Consider the following 19,256-nt stretch of genomic DNA (forward strand, 5'->3'; position numbering starts at 1 on the left):
ACTGCATCTGTGCCTTCACAGCCACAGTTGAATCATTAGCTAAGTATGCAGGCTTAAGGCTTTGCTTTAGCCATTCACTTTCAGGTCAGCCAATCTGAGAAACCAAATGCCACTTCAGTGCGGGACTGTTAAACAAATTTAGATATATTACCAGGATTAATATAGATCCAAGACCTGCTTCATTACTAAAAATGACACGGACATCAACTTGCAGATTGTGTAAGGTGTGTTTAGATTTTTAAGTTTGGCCCATCAGTGAAGGTGGAGGGGTTTATAGGCCATCCAGAAGGGGAACTGTCAGACACTGTGATTGACAGCTGAAGAAGTGGTTGAAGTCACTCAGATCTAGCGGTTCAGGGCGCTACAAGAAGCCGGTGGGTGTAAGGCACAGACAGAAATGCTAATTGGGTTATATTTTAGACCCTCACCTAAGCATCAGGGCTGCTGGTGGAACCTGTGGCTCCACTTCACAGGATAAAGGCCATCTGGAGCCGTATCTTTCTCTACAAACAGATCTGCCCCTGCAGCAAGAAGTTGGAGTGGTGGCAAACAGGCTAAACATGTGATGGCTGCACTGGTGTTCCTGGAAGGTTTAGCTGTTCTGACAGTGGTGAAAGAAAAACTGATGTCTGAAAATTCAATCGCTGCTCATCGTAAAGGCAGCTCTATAGAGACTGGAGGAAACACAAATTTCCTCAAAGACAAACTGAAAGACAAAGTAAAATAAAGCTGTGGGTTTTATTTTTACATAATTAGATCCTCACTCAAGCTCAGTGAAATAAGAGCTGGAAAGTTAAAAGAAGCTTTCGATTCAGGTAGTAGCTTCAAGTTGTTCTTGTAATATCTCAAATAAAAAATCCAGAATGAGTTTTTCCTTTCTTATGTAGTGTGGAGGCAGTTCAGCTGAAGGTGGATTCGGAGGCTCTGAAAATCTTCCACCAGTACCAAGACAGGAGCAGCCGCTCTTAAGTCCTGGAAGTAGTGAAGTGGAGCCTCCGTGTCCACTTTATCCCACACATCAGCTTGGTTCGCTCTCATCCTCACACTCAAACACCAACTTCAGGACTAAATGTTCACCTGCTGTCAGATGCCATGGTAACCAGATAAGCTTGTGTTCACTTCACCTCGGTCACAATGTTTGCCTGATGGTCGGAGTATATATAGCCTTTCTCAGGCTCCTCATCTTTGTTACCCTCCCCCACCAAGATATTAAACAGCCATTTAGCACATTGGCCCTTCCGACATCAGCTGTCATAAAACAAGCACCCACTAATCTAATCCCATTACAGCTGGTGTGCACATCTCACTTCACAAGATGAGTTTTCTGTTGGTAATTGGCTCGTTGTTCTGGGTCCCCCACCCCATCACTACCCGTACCCAAGACAAGACACACCACTAATCTAACTGTGCTGTCCGTAATTTTCTCCAACCAGCCAACCATCTGTTATTCATACCCACTTCTGCCCTGTAGAGGTCAACACAAACTTCACACAACCATATCTGTCAGTATTTCTGTGAGGATGAGAGGAATACTGTGTACGTCTACCAAGAGTTTTCAAAATACATTTATTAAGTAAAGGAATGTCATTTGAAAACAATCAGTTCTTTCTACAAACTCAGCACAGGAGACGACTTTAATCAACTGATGGAAATTGCTGGTATGATCAGGCTTTACATATTTTTGAATGAGCTTTCTAAACTTCAAAACAGATGATTTCCCATGTCACAGTCCTCCTCCAGCACTAGCTGCCTGGGGCCTCGCAGCCAGCTTTAAGCCTGTCCAGAGCCTATTATCAACACCAATATCAAAGCTAAACGGAGAGACTTGGATCCTCTCCTCTGAGTGACTGATTGTCCGGTTGTTGTGGAATGATATAGACAATAAATGCAGAGAAAACTGAAAAAGAATACTTTGTATATTTTAATCAGCAAGTGACTGATACGACTGATAGAACAAGGTGTGAAGAAATCAAGTAAACACGATACTGTTACAGAAAAGTGCTGGGGGGGGGGCAACATTAGTAATGAACTTTTTTTTAATAGCTTATGTAGCCTATTTTTATTTTTTTTTTGTATGTTGTACAAAAGGATACTCAGTAATCCTTCTATAGAGTGCTCTACAAGCACCAGTCCTTAAAACAGAGAACAAAAAAAAGCAAAAAATAAAACACCATCCTGCATGGGCCTAACTTTAGTGTGCAATCATTTTGTTCCTGTTCTTACATTCGTTTTCAGAAAGAGATAAGGTGCAGTAGGAGTTCAGTTAGTGTGACTTAAAATGCGTTTCATACATATAGATATTGTTGCGAGAATGTAAAACATCGCTCCATTTAGCAGCCCTGCTGATACGATTTTGAGGAAAGAAAATCAGGTTAATGTTTTACTGGAAAATACTATTCTCTTCCCTCTCACAAACCAGAGATGAAAAATGACAATACAGTTTAACGAAGGTAGATTGCTCATAAAGTACAAACAATTGATACACAAAACACCAGGTGAACTTCAGCACAACCAAGGAAATTCAATAATAAATTGCACATTAAAGTAAAATGAGAGTCAGTGTCTTATAACAAAGTGTGTAGAAAAGATATAATGATTTCTATTTAAGTGTATATTTAAGTGTATAACAGTATATGCAGCAACTCAGGAGTGTTGCTAAATACGGACATAGTTCAGCCAACAGGACAGTGTAGTTCCGTATTTTAACGGAAAACTTCAACATTTTGTGAAATATATCTATTCTCTTCTTTGCAGACAGATCGATGAAACAACAGATGCTATGCTGAACTAACAAGCTATTCCTGTTGGCTCAGCATTGCATCATGACCAAAGAAAGAAGAGCACGAGCTGCAGTTCTGTTGGATTTTTGCTTGAAGAATAGAAAAACGAAAACACAAAGTTTCAGTCAGCATTATAGGTGCCGTTAGGTGTATTTGAAACTTCTTTTGGGAGGCCAGGCTAAATGTTTCCTCACTGCTCCCCTCTTTTGCCTTCACGCTGAGCAGACTCTTGGCCTAATCTCCACATTACTAATATAAATCGCTTTATTTAACTTGTTAGCAAAGAAATCAGTGTGCTCCACTGAATTTTAAACTTTAATTAAATGGCTACGAGGTCACATTAGCAGCAGTGGAATACTGATGCTGCTCTTTAAAATAAAACAAAAACAACAAACAATAAAATGTATGTGTGTAGTTGAACACAGAGAATTACTAGCCTCTGCGACATGGAAAAGTGTGCAGGGTTTGTCAGCAGCTAATTGGTCCCTCTATTTGCTAAGACAGTTAGCCGTGAGAGTTTAAAGCACTACAAGGAGATGAATTATTTAGCCACCCTGGAACGGAGACGTCTCTTAATGATCTGATGGTCACTGTCTTTATCTTCTGGCTCTCTGCTAATGATCTGGAAAAAAAAAAAAGAAATCAAGAGAAATAATAAATATGCCAACTTTTATTGTGGCACTTTGTGATGAGTAATGTTCAAAGCAACTTCCTTCTCCCAACATTAGACATCTGGCAACAGCTGCAATCGTAGCCTGTGTGTAAAAATAGGCGCAGACTTGGGGTCTGTAGTAGTAGTGGAGCCAATACTGAAGTGTTTTGAACCAGCATTCTATCTAATGACCATCAGGTGGCTGATTGTTGACCTCACTTCCATTGAAGACTATGGGAAAATAAGACCTACTTCTCACTTGATTGATTAGCTCAGTGAATGGTTTCCTTATCAGTGTTCGCAGTCTCTAGTTTTTAGTGTTCAGTACAACATGATATTCTTTTTTTACATGATGGTACCATTTAGAGGAAAATACACATGAAGCAGAAGATTTATTAGGGGGTGTGGGTACTGACATGAGACAGTTTTACTGTTTTTCTACTAAAGCTGTTGGTGTTTTTGATGTTGTGTGCGATACAGGACTGCATGAACATGAGAAAATATAAAACTAGTGCAAGTGAGAAAACTAAGGTGAGTGTGTGGCAGGACTCACTGGGTGTGAGGGCATATCCATGGGGGACGAAATTTCAGGCCTGTAGAGTTTCCTTTTGTTCTTTTTAGCTCTCAGACTGAGGGAGGAAGAGGAGGCTGCTGAGTCCACATCCCCTCGGCCACTCACCAGACTCATCATCTTCTTGGCTGCCGAGACAAATCCAGACAAGAGGGACATGTTGACTCGGGCTCTATTAACTGACTGCTTCATTTACTTTATCAGTAAACCACCAAATTTATTGCTTTGGTATAATTATAATGAGTAAGCCTCTCATCTCAGGAAAAAGCTGTTGGTAGAACACATTCACTCTTGGTTCAGTCTTATTTTCTTTTATATTTATCTTTGATTTTGCAAATCCAATACAAAGCTGGAAAAGAAGAAAATAGCAAGGTATGAGAGAGAGAAGTAGATGAGAATCTGTGAAAGTAAAGAGGAATAAGAGACGGGAGAATAAAAACCAAACTTAAAACCATTTGCAGGACTTCTTGAACTTTGTGATATCACAACAAAACAGTCCCTGCCCTCAGCCACGCCCAACAGTCAACCTTGCAGAATTTGGTTTCCCTGAGTTTTTATCTGATACCGGCTATAATTTTACTTAATCACTCAAAAAACAGCCAAACAATCAGAGGCAAAGATCAGATTCTCTCTTCTCATTAGCTGACTGACCTGTCGTTACTGTAGTTCCAAAGAGGACCCTGAGAGAAGAGATGCAATGTGTATTTTTGGTGCGGGAAAACAAATCTATCCTCTTATAGCACACTTCAAATTAAAATGGAGAATTTAAATAATTAGACAGGTAAATTGAGTATTAAGATCAAAATCAAGAGAATTGACAGAAAACAGAGTGCTGATTGGATCTTAAAAATGTGTTTAAAAAAGTGAATAAAAGAGCAATATGCATTGTATTAGCTCATTAGCATCAGTGTCTATGGCTAAAAACCCAATGATGCGTATCATATGATATATATATTTCCCAAAATGCTTTTGGGAAACATATCTTCTTATGAAAAAAAAAAAAAACAAAAACAAACATATACACTATAATAAAAATAAAGCCAATGAAAGGAGTAAAATACAGGTTGTTCTTTCAGATGGAAACCATTAGAGTTTAATATCCCCCCCCCCTAAAAACAAAGCAAAACACTGAAGTGGAGTTTTGAGCAAACAATCAAACAGTAGGAGAATGCATTTCAAAGAATGTGTAGAACTGAGTCATTGTTTTTTTTTAAACAATGGAGGCCTGTCGCTCAGAGAAACAAGTGACAACTGTCTATGATATGTGCAGATAGGAGAGATTCACTGATTGTTTACACGGATATATTTGTGGGATTTGTCGACAAGAATAAAGAGGCAGTGTCTCTGCGGCCTTTTCCACCTGGAAGACACCTTCAAATCCACAGCAGGATCTTTCACAGCCAGACACCATCTAGGACCACAGACGAACAACCTCTCCCCGGGGCTGTATGGCTCAAGTGACACAGCAAGAGCTACTGTGACAATGTACAGCTCCAGATAAGTTACTGACTCCCTCAGAAAATGGTGTGGTGTGCTACACCGAAACACACTGCACTGTGCTTACTGTAAGACAGAGGAATATGTCTCTGCCAGTTTAACATAGGTGGAGAGGGTGCTAGCATTGTTGTCCGCTTCTCTCACCTGTGCATTTTTGTTCCGACCTTTTCATTTGTTTTGTTTCTGACTCTCTAGGTAGCCCAAGCTAGCTCAAAGTCACCGGCAATGAAACATCCTTGGACAGCATGGCATTTCCCAACTACTGACTAAAGTCCACAGCCAACCCTGGATTTCATACGTCCACCATCAAGGAACTTGGACTTCTGCGTCGACCCTGATACATCCACAGAGGAAGTGGAAAACAGCCCTCAGCCCTGGTTAAAACCCACTCCTCTGCCATAAGTCCTATGATCACAAAAATCAAACTACTCCATCCAGGCTGGTCACGTCCCCACTGCCCTGAAAACTGCAGTCATCAAACCACTTCTCAAGAAGCCCCACCTAGACCCAGGAGTACTTGCCAACTACCGACCCATCTCATTCCTATTCAAGGTGCTGGAAAAGGCAGTTGCTACCCAGTTCCATGACTATCTGAAGACCAACAGCCTCTTTGAAGTTCCAGTCTGGTTTTCGATCTGACACACTAACCTTTGGTGCCCAGCAGTGTGGGTGAGCTCTGCAGGAAGTCTCCAATCTTCTGCAGCGTCCCTTCCTTTCTACTGCGGATGCTGCTGCTGGAGTCATGGCGACTTGCCAGGGAGGAGATCTGATCACAGAGAACCGTGAGTGGTTAGTATGTAAGAAGATGCAATGTATATTGACAGCAGTTTACAGTACAACTATGCACTGACGTGGTCAGTAATTATCATGTTATGTTATGTTGTATGCAAATTCAATCTGTAAATATATATATATATATATGTGTGTGTGTGTGTATTATATTTTCTGATGTGCTCATCTATCAACTATCACACTATATGGTTTTACATCTTCTCCCTCAAAGTAGTGACAACAGGTCAGAGAGCCAATCAGGAGGGAGAATCTGAGTTTCTCCAAACAGGTAATCACTCAGAAACTAAATACTTCAAGGTTGGATGGTTGGTTCAGGTGGGTGGGGCTTTGAGGGCATGACTGCTTTGTTGTGACATAAAAAGTCTCAAAAGTCCTGACTGCTGGTTTTAAGGCTGTAAGTTCTGTATAAAAATCAGATCTCATATTCAAAATCAAAAACTGTGTCAGTTTGCTAGCTTGACTGAAAGCATGGCTGAGTTTTGTCAAATTATCTAAATCCCTGATAATGAAAAGAAAATTCAATCCTGAAGTGATTGTGAAGTTGAATTGAGCAAACCCTTGCCTGAGAAATTAAGCTAGAAAAAACAAATTAAAACCCTAGAAAAATTATGAAAATGTAAAACGTGAAACAACAAAACTTCTGCATGTATATTTAGGAAGGAGAGCACATGCGCCTATTGGGTGTGTGTCTGCACGGTTGTCACCTCCTCGTGGTGTGGGGGGAGCTTTGGCGTCACTCTGGTCCTCATGTTCCGTGGGTTCTCCACCTCTTCCTATCAACACACAGAAAGACACACGGCTAAAACTCAGGACTGAGTCATCATACCCAAGGATTAGTAAGAGATGATTGAGCAGAGGTTATACAAAAATTAACAAGGAAAACCTGAATGATAAGACAGTTTGGTCGAGATGGGGCTGGCCATTAATGAGGCAGAAGCAGGAGGAAAATATTCCTATATATGCTTTGTGCAGTGGCCTTGACTGGTGGCCTATTCTCTGTTAGCATTTTACCAGTTGGAATGATTTTCAAATAGAGAAAGAAAGCTCAAATTTTGGGTTATTCCTTGCCAGTCGGGCTTGAAGCATTGACAAGCTTAACGGCCATCATTCAAAATTTATTGTCTGGGCGTTTCAAAAACACCCAATTAATCTTCCAGCTCTCCCTTTCCAACAAGATTCTGAAGTCAAAGATGAGCACTATTGTCAGCTGTGTGTTTTTCTACACATGGTTGACAATAGTGCTCATCCTTGACTTCAGAATCTTTCTCTCATTAAAGGGAAACAAAGCAAACAAAAGAAGTGTGAGAGTCAATAATGTTTTCTTGTCTTTCTTTGGATGGAGGTCTTTGGCTTTCAAAGGGATAAAAATTGGTTTGATACCACATGCATATCGAGGAGCACCTGCTCGCCTGCAGCTGATTTTTCTCCCTGGTCTGAGAGGTGATGAGTTGAAGAATGGGAAGGAATTGGTGGAGGATATTTCCATAAAATATCAAATAAATGGAAATGCACACAAAAACTTTCAAAAGACATCTCTATTCCCACTCATTGTACTACAATTAAACTGATCATCTAGTCTGAAGAAAAATGCCAAAACCTAGAGACCAATTTGCACTGTGATCGCAATTATTTTGGGAAAAATTGTGATTCAAATCAAATCAGATTTATTTGTATAGCACCAAATCATAACAAAGTTACATCAAGGCACTTTGCATATAGGGAGAGAGAGATGGGCATGGGTAGAGTAGGGAGAGAATGAGAGCAGGAGGAGGGGATATTCAAAACAGGTGTAGACAGGAACATGATGCTGCATGAAGTTCATGGAGATGATGCTGTAGTACAGAATTCATGAAGATATGAGAGCAGCATGTGTTGCAGAAACATGGGATGGTGATGAGTCACCACCTGCAGGATGAGGACAGGGAGAGAGAGGAGAGGAACTGGGAGAGACAGAGACTTTGGAGAAACATGGATATTGATATGTCAGCGCATGCAAGAGGGACAGAGAGAGAGAAGGAGAAGCTCAGTCCTTCCCCCAGCAGCCTCGGCCTAAAGCAGCATAGGTAAAGATAAGAGGACTTTAACTTTTTAATTATAAGCTCTGTCATACAGAAAAGTTTTAAGCCTGGTCTTGAAAATTGCTAAAGAGCCTGGATGGCAGATGAAATCATCTGCTGTATCGCTGCTGGGTCACTGCCTACAGATGTCAAATCCATCAGATAAGGAACTACATTGCCATACAACTCCTGGCCTGGATGTCACATGGATGAAATGCAAGCTTTCCATTAATTTCATTTAATTCAAATTACTCCATTCATTTTAATAGATTCACAGTAACAGCAATTGGCAGGGAGAGTGGAAAAATAACGTTTTAAAAGCATGATGTAGAGCAGGGGCCACCAACTCCGGTCCTGGAGGGTCCCAGTCCTGCATGTTTTAGATGTTTCCTGCTCCAACACACCTGATCTAAATGAGTGGCTCCTTATCAGACCTCAGCAGAGCTTGATGACTATCTTATCATTTGAATCAGGTGTGTTGGAGCAGGAAACATCTGAAAAGAGAGAATGACGTCTTCTCTTACACCAAGTCACATTTTAAAAATAATCCTCGCTAGGGTGGGTTTTTATTTTCTATTTCAGTTAAAAGAAAACTGGATTAGGGCAGCATGGGGGCATAGTGGTTAGCACTGTTGGCCCACAATAAGAACGTCAAGAGTTTGAATTCCAGGCCTGTGGCCCTTCTGTGTGGAGTTTGCATTTTCTCCCTGTGCGTTTCCTCCGGGTACTACACTTTCCTCCCGCCATCCAAAGACATGCATGTTTAGGTAGCTCTAAATTGTCCGTAGGTCTGAGTGTTTGAGTCGTCGTTGGTCTCTGTTTGTTGGCCCTGTGATGGACTGGCAACCTGTGTAGCTCGCCCTCACCCAGTGTGAGCTGGGATCTGATTTAAAGGTTATATTTTGCCTAAATGTAGAATTTTATTATTTTTTGAAATATCAAAGGTCTCAGTCAGCAGAGAAATGCTGCATTCAGAAACTGAACCTTAAAACCAGCCATTGGGACTGGATGACCCAAAATAGTCAGCTGATCAGAAGAGACTTAGATCCTCCATCCTGATTGGCTAACTGACCTGTCGTTACTGGAGCTCCAGAAGGAAATCTCAGAGAAGAGATGTAAAACTCCACTGAGATAGTTTCTGGTTCTTAAAAACATCACCAATGAATGAGCTAGTGGGCTGGATGTTTTGTTGTGACATCACAAATATTCAGAAGTCCTGACAACTGGTGTATACAGACAGACAATACATTGGTATTTGGACTGAGGCCTTTGATATTTTCAAATTAATATTTAGCAGCATTAAAGTGAAAACCTATATGTGATTTCAGCTTGTACAAGGACAGATATAAAGTTACAGTACAGTGGTAATTTCAGTAGGGACTCCATGCTCAGCTGAGAGTATCTGTCAGTTATTTAACATTTCCACCCTCTTCAAGATTCCCTGAACAAATCAGTGAACACCAGGAATTTCCAGGAGCACTGTCTTGTAGCTGAGCCTCAACCATGACCTCCCTGTTTGTGTTGTTATTTTTTTGTTTGTTTGTTTTGTTGCCACAGAGCAAAGCTCTACTTCAACTTTTTTCCAAATACCCTCTGGTCATCATGATGAAGGAAGAGTAAGAAAAGCTCTTTACAGAGAGAGAGACAGAGAGAAAAAAAAAAAAAAAAAAATCTAATTCCAAGTCTTCTCAATGGCTACATTTCACACATTCTGGAATGGAAAATCTATATTATGAATGCATGATCATTTTAGTTCTTTCCTTACGGCTGCAATGGGAATGTTCAGTACTCCTGATGGACTGACATGACTGAGGGACATTTTGAGTCCTAAATAGCTTCATTGACATTGGACATGAGTTTTTGCAGAATTATTATTATTTTTTTTTTATGTTACATTTTACACGATGATTCTCATGGCAGGGGGCTAATATTTGTTTTGACACAGTCTGTTTCACATTTAAAATTCAATTTTCTAATGACCATGCTGAGGACATCAGCACATCTAAATCCTGCTACATTCATACAGACTGCAATGGGACTCGAACATCCTGCCCTATACTAAACCACAAGGTTAAATGACATCAATATCATGGAAGAAACTTGTTTTTGAGGTTGGACCCATGAGGGAATCTCTAACACTGCAACATAATGTGAAGCAACTATTTTCATGTGAGTCACACTTCTGTTGCATGGATACATGGAAATTAATGGAATGTTTTAAAAGCAACCCATGTAAACATTCAACTACGTCTACGGGAGGTTATGACTACAGTGCTGTTTTCATACATCCCCTTTTGTTACAGATTCACTCCTGCATCCACCGTTGGCTAGGAGCCAAATGAAAGAGTAGAGGTGAAACACTGTTAAAGGACAACAGTAATGCTGTGTCTCTTTCCATCAATTTCTCACGCAGCCAGCAGCCTGCTGCTGCCAGATTGAAACTTGTGTCTAAAAGACTTCATTAATGCTATAACATAGGGATAACTTAGCTGTTGCTAACACTGCACAGAGGTGAAAACTATACTAATGTGGGAAATGATGATGATGAATGATGAACATTTGTCTGTTCATGAAATAGGAAGAATGAGAACATGATGCCATTTAGTAAAGATATAAAAGGTACCTCCTGTTTTGTTCGTCGTTTACTCCTCCTGAAAATGTGAGACTTTAGAAGAGAGACTTGGTTAAAAACAAGCTGATAAAGCACTGCGGGAATATTTTCCAGTTTATCTGTAATTAGTTTAATGTATCACATCATTTGACAAAAGGAAAGATGAAGCCATTTAGATATTTCAACATATTTTGGATAATTTGATGAGTGACCTTTGAATTTTTGTTTTCATACAGTTCACTACAGTGTAATTAGAGCTGAGCACTGATTAAAGAGCTGACATGTTGACATGACAGGTAACATTTTTGTGTCTTGTGGTAGATTTGTAAATGTGTATGTATAGCTAAAGATTAAATGACTGGGGCAACTAACATCCAGTGATCATCCAGTTTCATTTACACCATATTTGTAAAAATCTGCTACAACCATGAAAAAAGATGATGACTGTCAGCTGAAATGGGAGCACGCACACGCACACGCACACACACACACACACTTCATGAAATTAGACTACCTGTACAGTAATATCTGTATGAGTAGTTTAAGTTTTTCGTAGGAACAGCAAATTGTTATTTAATCCAGTATAAACAAACATACTGTGAGTTTAGGCCATATTCACGTTTTCATTTTGAAAACGAAAGACCAAAAAAACCAAGCATTATAACTCAAATATCAAAATATCATATATCAAATATATATATTATATATATATATAATGTATCAAATATTGTCTCAACATAGATTAACACAACTGACAACACACATATGACCATTCATGCACATTGGGCATGTGTGAGCTGGTGTTACCACAAAGTAGGGAAGAAAACAGAAAGTGTACTGGGGATTGATTAACTACACAAAATACAAATGCAATTGTAGTATTAAAGAATTTAACTCAGCAGCCACTTCATCAGCATGGTGGTTGACACATCCATAGTGGGGATGGAGAGCATAAACGTAGCAGAGCTAATGTGTTTTTAAACAAAGTAGCTGGGTAACATTTAGAATACAAATATGACCGTTTCAGTCTTCTCATCTGAAAACTCACCAGAAGCAAATAAGATCATTTTCCCTAATTATAGTTCTGAGCCGGTTTTCTGAACAAAGTTGTTCATGTTTCTAGTCATTAGCTTTGAGTAGAAACTACTAATTACCCATGTGTTATGGCTGCCTGCTTGTTAACATATATAGGCAATGCATTCATAGCACTACTTGGATGGCAAAAACAGGAATAGAAAGCCCACCAGGCCTCTTTACAATTGATTCATTGATGTTTAACATTCAATACCAATAGATTCTCTCATGTTTGCTTTCTGATGCATGTTACTCTCAAATTTTGCATTCACAGTGCGTAAAATTTGGATTTTCAAAGACAAGACATGAATATATGTGTGTTTGGATCTTTCCTGCTCATTGTGTTTGTATATGAAGAGAACAAAACAAAAAAGGAGAAAGTGCATTGATTTATGTGCTAGTGTAACATCCAGGAGCATTGAGCTTTGTCTTGAAGCAGCAAATACATTTTTAGCTATACATTACGGTTTACTGACAAGCTAATTTGTAATGTTAAGGTCTGAGATAAACATCAAGATTAAAAGTATAAGGGTGAAATGATTTTAAAGCCAAATATTAGTTTTCCTAGACAGTCTGGCCTGTGCAGCTGGAACTTGTTGCCATATACCGTATTTTCTTAATCTACAGTTGTGCTCAATCTATTAGGAAAATTCAAAAACTGTTGAACAAAACAGTCAGGGTTAAGGTGAGTGACTGGTCACTCTCTGGACCTGCAACCTCAGTCACAATAACTAATCAGCAAGAGTCAACTCTGAATACATTACATTTTCTTGATTCTCCCTCTGGAACTTTCCTCCAGATGAAAATCAATTTAGATGGATTTGACTAGTCCAATGATTAAAAAAAAAAACAGAGCATCAATCAAAAATATTTTATTAATTGACTACAAAACACTAAATGGCCTGGGGCATAAATGTTTCTTAAACATTTAATGTGTACAAGTCCAATTGGTCTTGAAGATTTAAAGCATCTGGTCACTTAATGATGTCTATGGTAAAATGTTGACAGCCAGTGGTACTTACTGGTGGAGATCAAAATGACTTGTGCATGATAACATATATAAAATGAGTTTGCCTTCTCTTTTTAAAACATTTAACTACAGGAGTAAATTGCGTTGTTGAATGTTTAAAGTCCTGTTCAATGTCATATTAAATGGACAGGGGGGCTTGAATCCACAGGCCTTCCTTGAAGGATATTGGCCCCGACAAGGCCTCTGCACTGATGTATTCAAATGTGAAGAAAGTTTCTTTGTGTGTAAAAGTAAATTAGGAAGAACAGATAATCTACGAAGAATCATTAACTGTATATGGCCTAGCATCGAAGAAGTCTGCCAGAGCATACCTTTACAATTTCACATGCTGCGGTGCCTTTCGAAGTCCTTTGATACAAGGGGAGAGACAAAAAAAAAAAAAAAAAAAAATCACACGATAGTTCATCTCTAACCCTACCCTAACCCTTTCCAACGAGATGGTGAATATTCCATTGTCGGAGTGCTGTAAACAGCTGCAGAATAGATTACAATATTTTTGTTGTTTGTGATTTTTACCAGATTTTTGAAAACCCATTAGTGCAAGGAAACAGCACTCCGGGACACACTGATTGCCTAGTATTAAAGTGTTACTCCTCCGGTGTCATTTTGGTGTTTTTTTTTTTTTTTTTTTTTTGGGGGGGGGGATCATTGCATCTTATTTGGTTGCAATCCTACGAGCATTTAAAAATAGATATGCAAACGGGAGTGTGGGCACTCCCACGAGTTTTAAAGGGTTCAAATCCTATGCTTAGCTACAGTGGCAAGAAAAAGTATGTGAACCTTTTGGAATTTCATGTTTTCTGAGTAAACTATGAACTCTTAAATTAAAAAAAAAAAAAAAATATATATATATATTTACACACACACACACACCTTTCATGTCTTCATTGAGAATAATCAAAAAAGTATGTGAACCTTTGAATTAATGACCTCAAAAAAGCTAAGTGGTGTTAGGTTTTACCATATTGGGACTGTTGCTCCTCTACCAAGTCCGCCCAGTCAAAATGACACCAAGAGCACAACGAAGACTCATCAATGCCATAAATAAATAACCCAGAATGACAGCCAAAGATTTGAAGATATCATTGGAACTAGCTAACATCTCTGTTCATGAGTCCACAATACGTAAAACATTGAACAAGCAGGGTATCTACGGCAGGACACCATGAAGGAATCCACGGCCTAATAAAAAGAACGTTGCTGGGTTAGACACCATGACCTCCCTAGGGTTTGACACTCCACAGCGGTATTGTTTAGTGGATTGATGAAACTAAGATTTAACTATTTGGAAAAAAACACCCAGCACTACATCTGGCATAGAAAGGGCACAGCATAACGACATGAAAACATCATACCAACCATTAAGTATGGTGGAGGAAACCTCATGATTTGTGCTTGCTTTGCTGCATCAGGGCCTGGCCAGCTTGCAATCATTGAGGGGAAGATGAATTTGCAAGTTTATGAGTTTATGAATTCTTCAGGATAATCTGAGATTGCCTGTAGATCAGCTGAAACTATCCAGAACTCAGAACTCAACCCAATAGAAATGTTATGGATTGACTTGAAGACAGGCATACACATGAGACATCCAAAGAATATGGCAGAGATTAAGCAGTTCTGCCAGGAAGGATGGGCTAATATTCCTCCTCAACAATGTGCAGTTCTGATCCAGAGCTACAAGAAGCGTCTGATTAACGTTATTGCTGCTAAGGGAGGGTCGACCAGCTATTAATTCTCAGGGTTCACTTTCTGTTTCCACTGCCATTTGGAATGTTGACTGAGTGTGTTCAGTAAATACAAAATGAAAGATCAGATTTTTTTCAGTTTTGTCAACACCCTAGACTTAGATGAAGATCAGATCAGATTTTATAACAAATTTACTCAGAAAATCATGACATTCCGAAAGGTTCACATACTTTTTCTTGCCACTGTATGTAATCAAAGGCTCAGGAGTGATTCAATGTGTAACTCTATCTATGCTGTATGTTACATTGAATTTCTTGCACATTTGTGTCACTTTCTCTCCACTTGAATCAAACTAACGTGAAGCTGAAGAGTACAAATTAGCGAGACGAATTACATGGATCTGCAATTGTAGCTGAAAGCCCTGACAATCTCGCTCTTGGTTTGTCACCTATTCTCTACCACTCGATTCTTCCCTGACCTCTGTGAGGCTCCATTAACTGTTGTCCCATTAATCAGTGATGAACCTGCTCATTGCCTGTGCACCCACAGACACTCTACTAGATCAAGGATAGGCCAAGATCCTTCTGGTAGATGGACCCACAGAGAGAGATTGAGTGTGGGAATGACAGAGAGATACTCTCTGTCCATTTCATATGATCTAAACAGCCTCTCTTACCTTGAAGCAACAATGGCTGCTGAGTAACTTAAGGCAATGAACATGCATCACTTTTTCCAGGAAATATGGTTTCAAAAAAACCAAGATGGCAACTCAACTCACAAACCAATGGTGGTGTCACGAAAGGTTGACACTTGAGCAACGTTCTTATAAAAAAAAGGTATAAACAACCTTTTAAAATGTGGGTCACACTGAAAGACCACCTCCTCTGCTGAAATCCTCTGCTACAGCTGAAAGAGTTTCATCCATCCATCCATCCTCACCCACTTATCCAGGGTCGTGTCGCAGGGGTAGAAACTTCAGCAGGGAGCCCCAGACTTCCCTTTCCCTGGCCACGTTGACCAGCTCTGACTGAGGGATCCTGAGGCCTTCCCTGGCCAGAGTAGAGATATAATCTCTCCAGCTGGACGTGCACCTTCCAAGGGAGGTGTCCAGCAGACATCCGGACCAGATGACTGAACCACCTCAGCTGGCTCCTCTCAATGCAAAGGAGCAGCAGCTGTACTCTGAGCTCCTCTTGGATGACCAAGCTCTTCACCCTATCTCTAATGGAAAAGCCTGAAGAAGCTTAATTCAATCCGTTGTGCCCGCAATCTCGTTCTTTCGGTCCAGTTCTCATGAGCATAGGTGAGGGTGGGAATGAAGATTGACCTGAAGATCAAGAGCTTTGCTTTCCAGCTCAGATCTCTTTTTGTTATAGCAGTGCAATACAGCAAATGCAATACTGCTCCTGCTGCTCTGATTCTCCGGCCATTCTCGTGGTCCAAAGTCTTCCCACTCGTGAGCAAGAGCCCAAGTTACTTAAACTCCTTCACTTGGGTCAAAGACTCATTCCCAACTTGGAGTAGACAATCTATCAGTTTCCTGCAGGGAACCATGGCCTCTTATTTGGAGGTGCTGATCCTCATCCGAGCCACTTCACACTCAGCTGCAAACCTGTCCAGTGAGAACTGACAGGTTTGCACAAACAAGTGGCCAACAGAACTGCTGACGTACAGTGCAATAATGCAAAACAGGTTGCATACAACGTGTGTATAATTGTATGCCAGCAATAAGCTATAGGAATGTCGGTGGGGTATAATCTTAAAAAAAAATTAAATACTGCATAAGATTCTGTCTCTCTTTCCAAACCTGCGCAGCAAATTAAACACACCACACTGGTCTGTGATTTGTATTTCCAGGATATATTTCCTAGTGAGAAAAAGATGAGCTGCTGTTTCCACTGGTACTGTAAATATGTACATTTTCATTTCACTGAGTTTTCCCACTGTATGGGGGAAAAAAAAACAAAGGGGACATCATGTTAATGGGTGTGTACAGTAAGTACAGGCTGTGCAGTTGCAATTTTTTGAGGTCTATATTCTGTCAGCAGTTCACTGACACTGCCAAGTCAGCTTCCTCTGCTCTCTTCTACCCTCTGGTTAAATGTCATTCTCTGCTCCTATCCTGCCCCCACACCCACACCCACAATCCATCCACTTATATCTTGCCATTTATTTTTTCTACAGCAACCCTTCTTCCCATTTCCACTTAAACTAAGCTCACCTGTTACTTTTATCTTCCCCTTTTTCTCCTGTTTTCCTCCCAACCTTAAATCAATGACACAGCTGTATTCCCTCTGGTCTTTTTCTTAATCTGCCCTTCCGACCATAAAACATTGTCACAGTTTAGTCTTCCTGGCCTCCACCATTTCACTCCAAATCTTTTCCTCAGTGTATTTTGGCTTATTCTTCACTTGGTTTAAAACTCACTTTTACTTTTTCTGCGTTACGTTTTCTTTTGACCTTATTATATTTAATCTTTTGTTGGGTACAAAACATTGATCTGTTACTATATGAATGCTGACTGTGTGTTGACTATTCCATTACTCTCATAACCATTGGCCTTGGATAATAACTTCCTTCATTTCTTCTCTAGATGTTCAGCTCTGGTTGACTACTTTGCCTTCCAAGTGGAAACTAGGTCACTGCAGCTGCAATGACATAGGTACTATTTATAGAACGTGTGCAAAATGGGGAAAAATACCACAATAAATGGGAATTCTTTTATATAGTCTTTGTCCAGTTGAAATATGTATCTCTTCTGAGAATCATCTTTCCATCGCAGTATTTTCATAGCCCTTCTAAAAAGCTGTTCATATCACTAAATCTGAAGTGCCTCAGATCACAAGAATAAATTCCAATGCAACTTTCCTGTTGAATTTATCCACAACATTAAAACTTCTATAATTTTTTGCTTTTCATTACACCTCCCTCCGACTTTGAGTCTCTTCCAGTTCTCTCTTGAACCCAGTTCAGTCAGCAGTAGAGCAGTCAGATGTGGAATGACATTGGGATTTCCTTACAGTCTTTGTCCCGTATAGTACTCCTGTTGCTGCTATCAAAAGAGAAATGTTGAGGATGAGGAATTTGAGTGGAGAACTTTGTTATATTGGAGGAAAGGTTGTTTCTTGAACATGGCCTTATGAGATCTTTTCAGAGGATCAAGTCACATTGCTAACATCTTCAGAATTTCTTAATGATGGCTTTAAAATATTGAGGGCAGTGTTAGGTATCCTGCGCCTTTTGGCCTTAAGACTTTTGAGCAGCTGTCAACGTTCTGGAGGTTCAGCACATTTGCAAAATCTTAAATTTTTCTGTGATCCAGTAAATCTGACTATACATAGAACAAAGATGCAAATGTAATATTTTTGGTTTCAAACAAATTTTTCTTGAACAGACACAGTTTTATGCCCACACCAAAAGGTGTCTCACGCTTCATTTCTTTTTCCTCGAATTTCATTAAATATAAGAATGTTGGGACTTTTATTCAAAAACACTGGTGAAAAATATGTTTCACTTTGTTGCATCAAGCAGTTAATGCATTCAGTTGCTAAACAGCTAAACAGATCTGTACTTTAAATTCAGCAAGACATATTTTTGATGCAATGAAAAAGACAGCACTTTGCTGACGAATCTGGGAAAACTGGGGCTCAAGTTCATTTATAAACAAGCAGTAATCCGTAGGCTTTAATGTCAGTTTTTGTATATGAACTGTGGCATTACTTACAACTAAATATGCTTAAAATTTCGAATAAATAAGATTTCACACTTTGGTGCACAAGTCTGACACCACACTGAGTTTATTTGAGAGAAAAAAAGACTCATGAACTATTATTTGTCCATATGCAAAAGTATAAATTATATACTTAGAAAATGAAAATATGTCCTGTGTGATGTCATACAATACGAGCAACTTTCCTCTACACCAATTTTGATGTATTTCTGGAATGGAAATGTACCAGAATAATTCTGAGTAGCATTTATACCTTTGCTGTCCAAAAATTATCCAGGGAGGCTTTCTGAGTGCAATTGTGAAAATTCCTCTCAAAATATTAAAGAAGTCCCTGTGTAGAGCTATCAAACTGATGCAAGTATGCCAACCTGGACTGAAACAGAAGGGCACTATAACCCCAGTCAAAATCCCCAGGAGATACTTACTATGCTTGGGCACTAAGTTTACAATCGCTTTAAACATGTTTTAACTCCAAAAATATTGTATTGCGTGAGATTGCGTGAGTCTTCTTTCATTGTTAGGTCTAGGGCCTATTTTTAATACAGTGAAAGCCCACCATCCCACCTTGCAGGATTTGGGTTTTTTTGAGTGCAATTGTTTACCTGAAATCTGCAATATGAGCATTTATTTTTAATTGGATCATTCAGACCACCAACCAGGAGAAAGAATCAGAGCACTAATGCAGCTCTAGAGGAGAAGCGTGAGAGAATATAAATATAAAAATATATCTTCTTAGTAATTTTGCCACTTTAGTTTGACAGCGTAAATACGAAAGG

General features: G+C 39.5%; 1 protein-coding gene across 2 annotated transcripts in view; it reads right to left on the bottom strand.

Moving 5' to 3' along the window:
* Window positions 1–1,677: 1,677 nt before the first annotated feature.
* kif20ba (kinesin family member 20Ba) overlaps window positions 1,678–19,256 on the bottom strand; it is a 43,776-nt gene continuing 26,197 nt past the window's right edge. The window contains exons 31-35 of one of the 2 annotated variants that reach the window (XM_029521216.1): window positions 10,973–11,014; window positions 6,997–7,065; window positions 6,149–6,266; window positions 3,986–4,131; window positions 1,678–3,402 (exon numbers count right to left, since the gene is read on the bottom strand). In XM_029521216.1, the coding sequence (XP_029377076.1) occupies window positions 3,322–3,402; window positions 3,986–4,131; window positions 6,149–6,266; window positions 6,997–7,065; window positions 10,973–11,014 (456 nt within the window). In that variant the 3' untranslated portion in view covers window positions 1,678–3,321. The remainder of the gene's footprint in view (window positions 3,403–3,985; window positions 4,132–6,148; window positions 6,267–6,996; window positions 7,066–10,972; window positions 11,015–19,256) is intronic. The other variant, XM_029521217.1, reaches the window with a different exon arrangement.

This window comes from Echeneis naucrates, chromosome 15 (genome assembly GCF_900963305.1).
Source record: "Echeneis naucrates chromosome 15, fEcheNa1.1, whole genome shotgun sequence".
Classification (NCBI taxonomy): Eukaryota; Metazoa; Chordata; class Actinopteri; order Carangiformes; family Echeneidae; genus Echeneis; species Echeneis naucrates.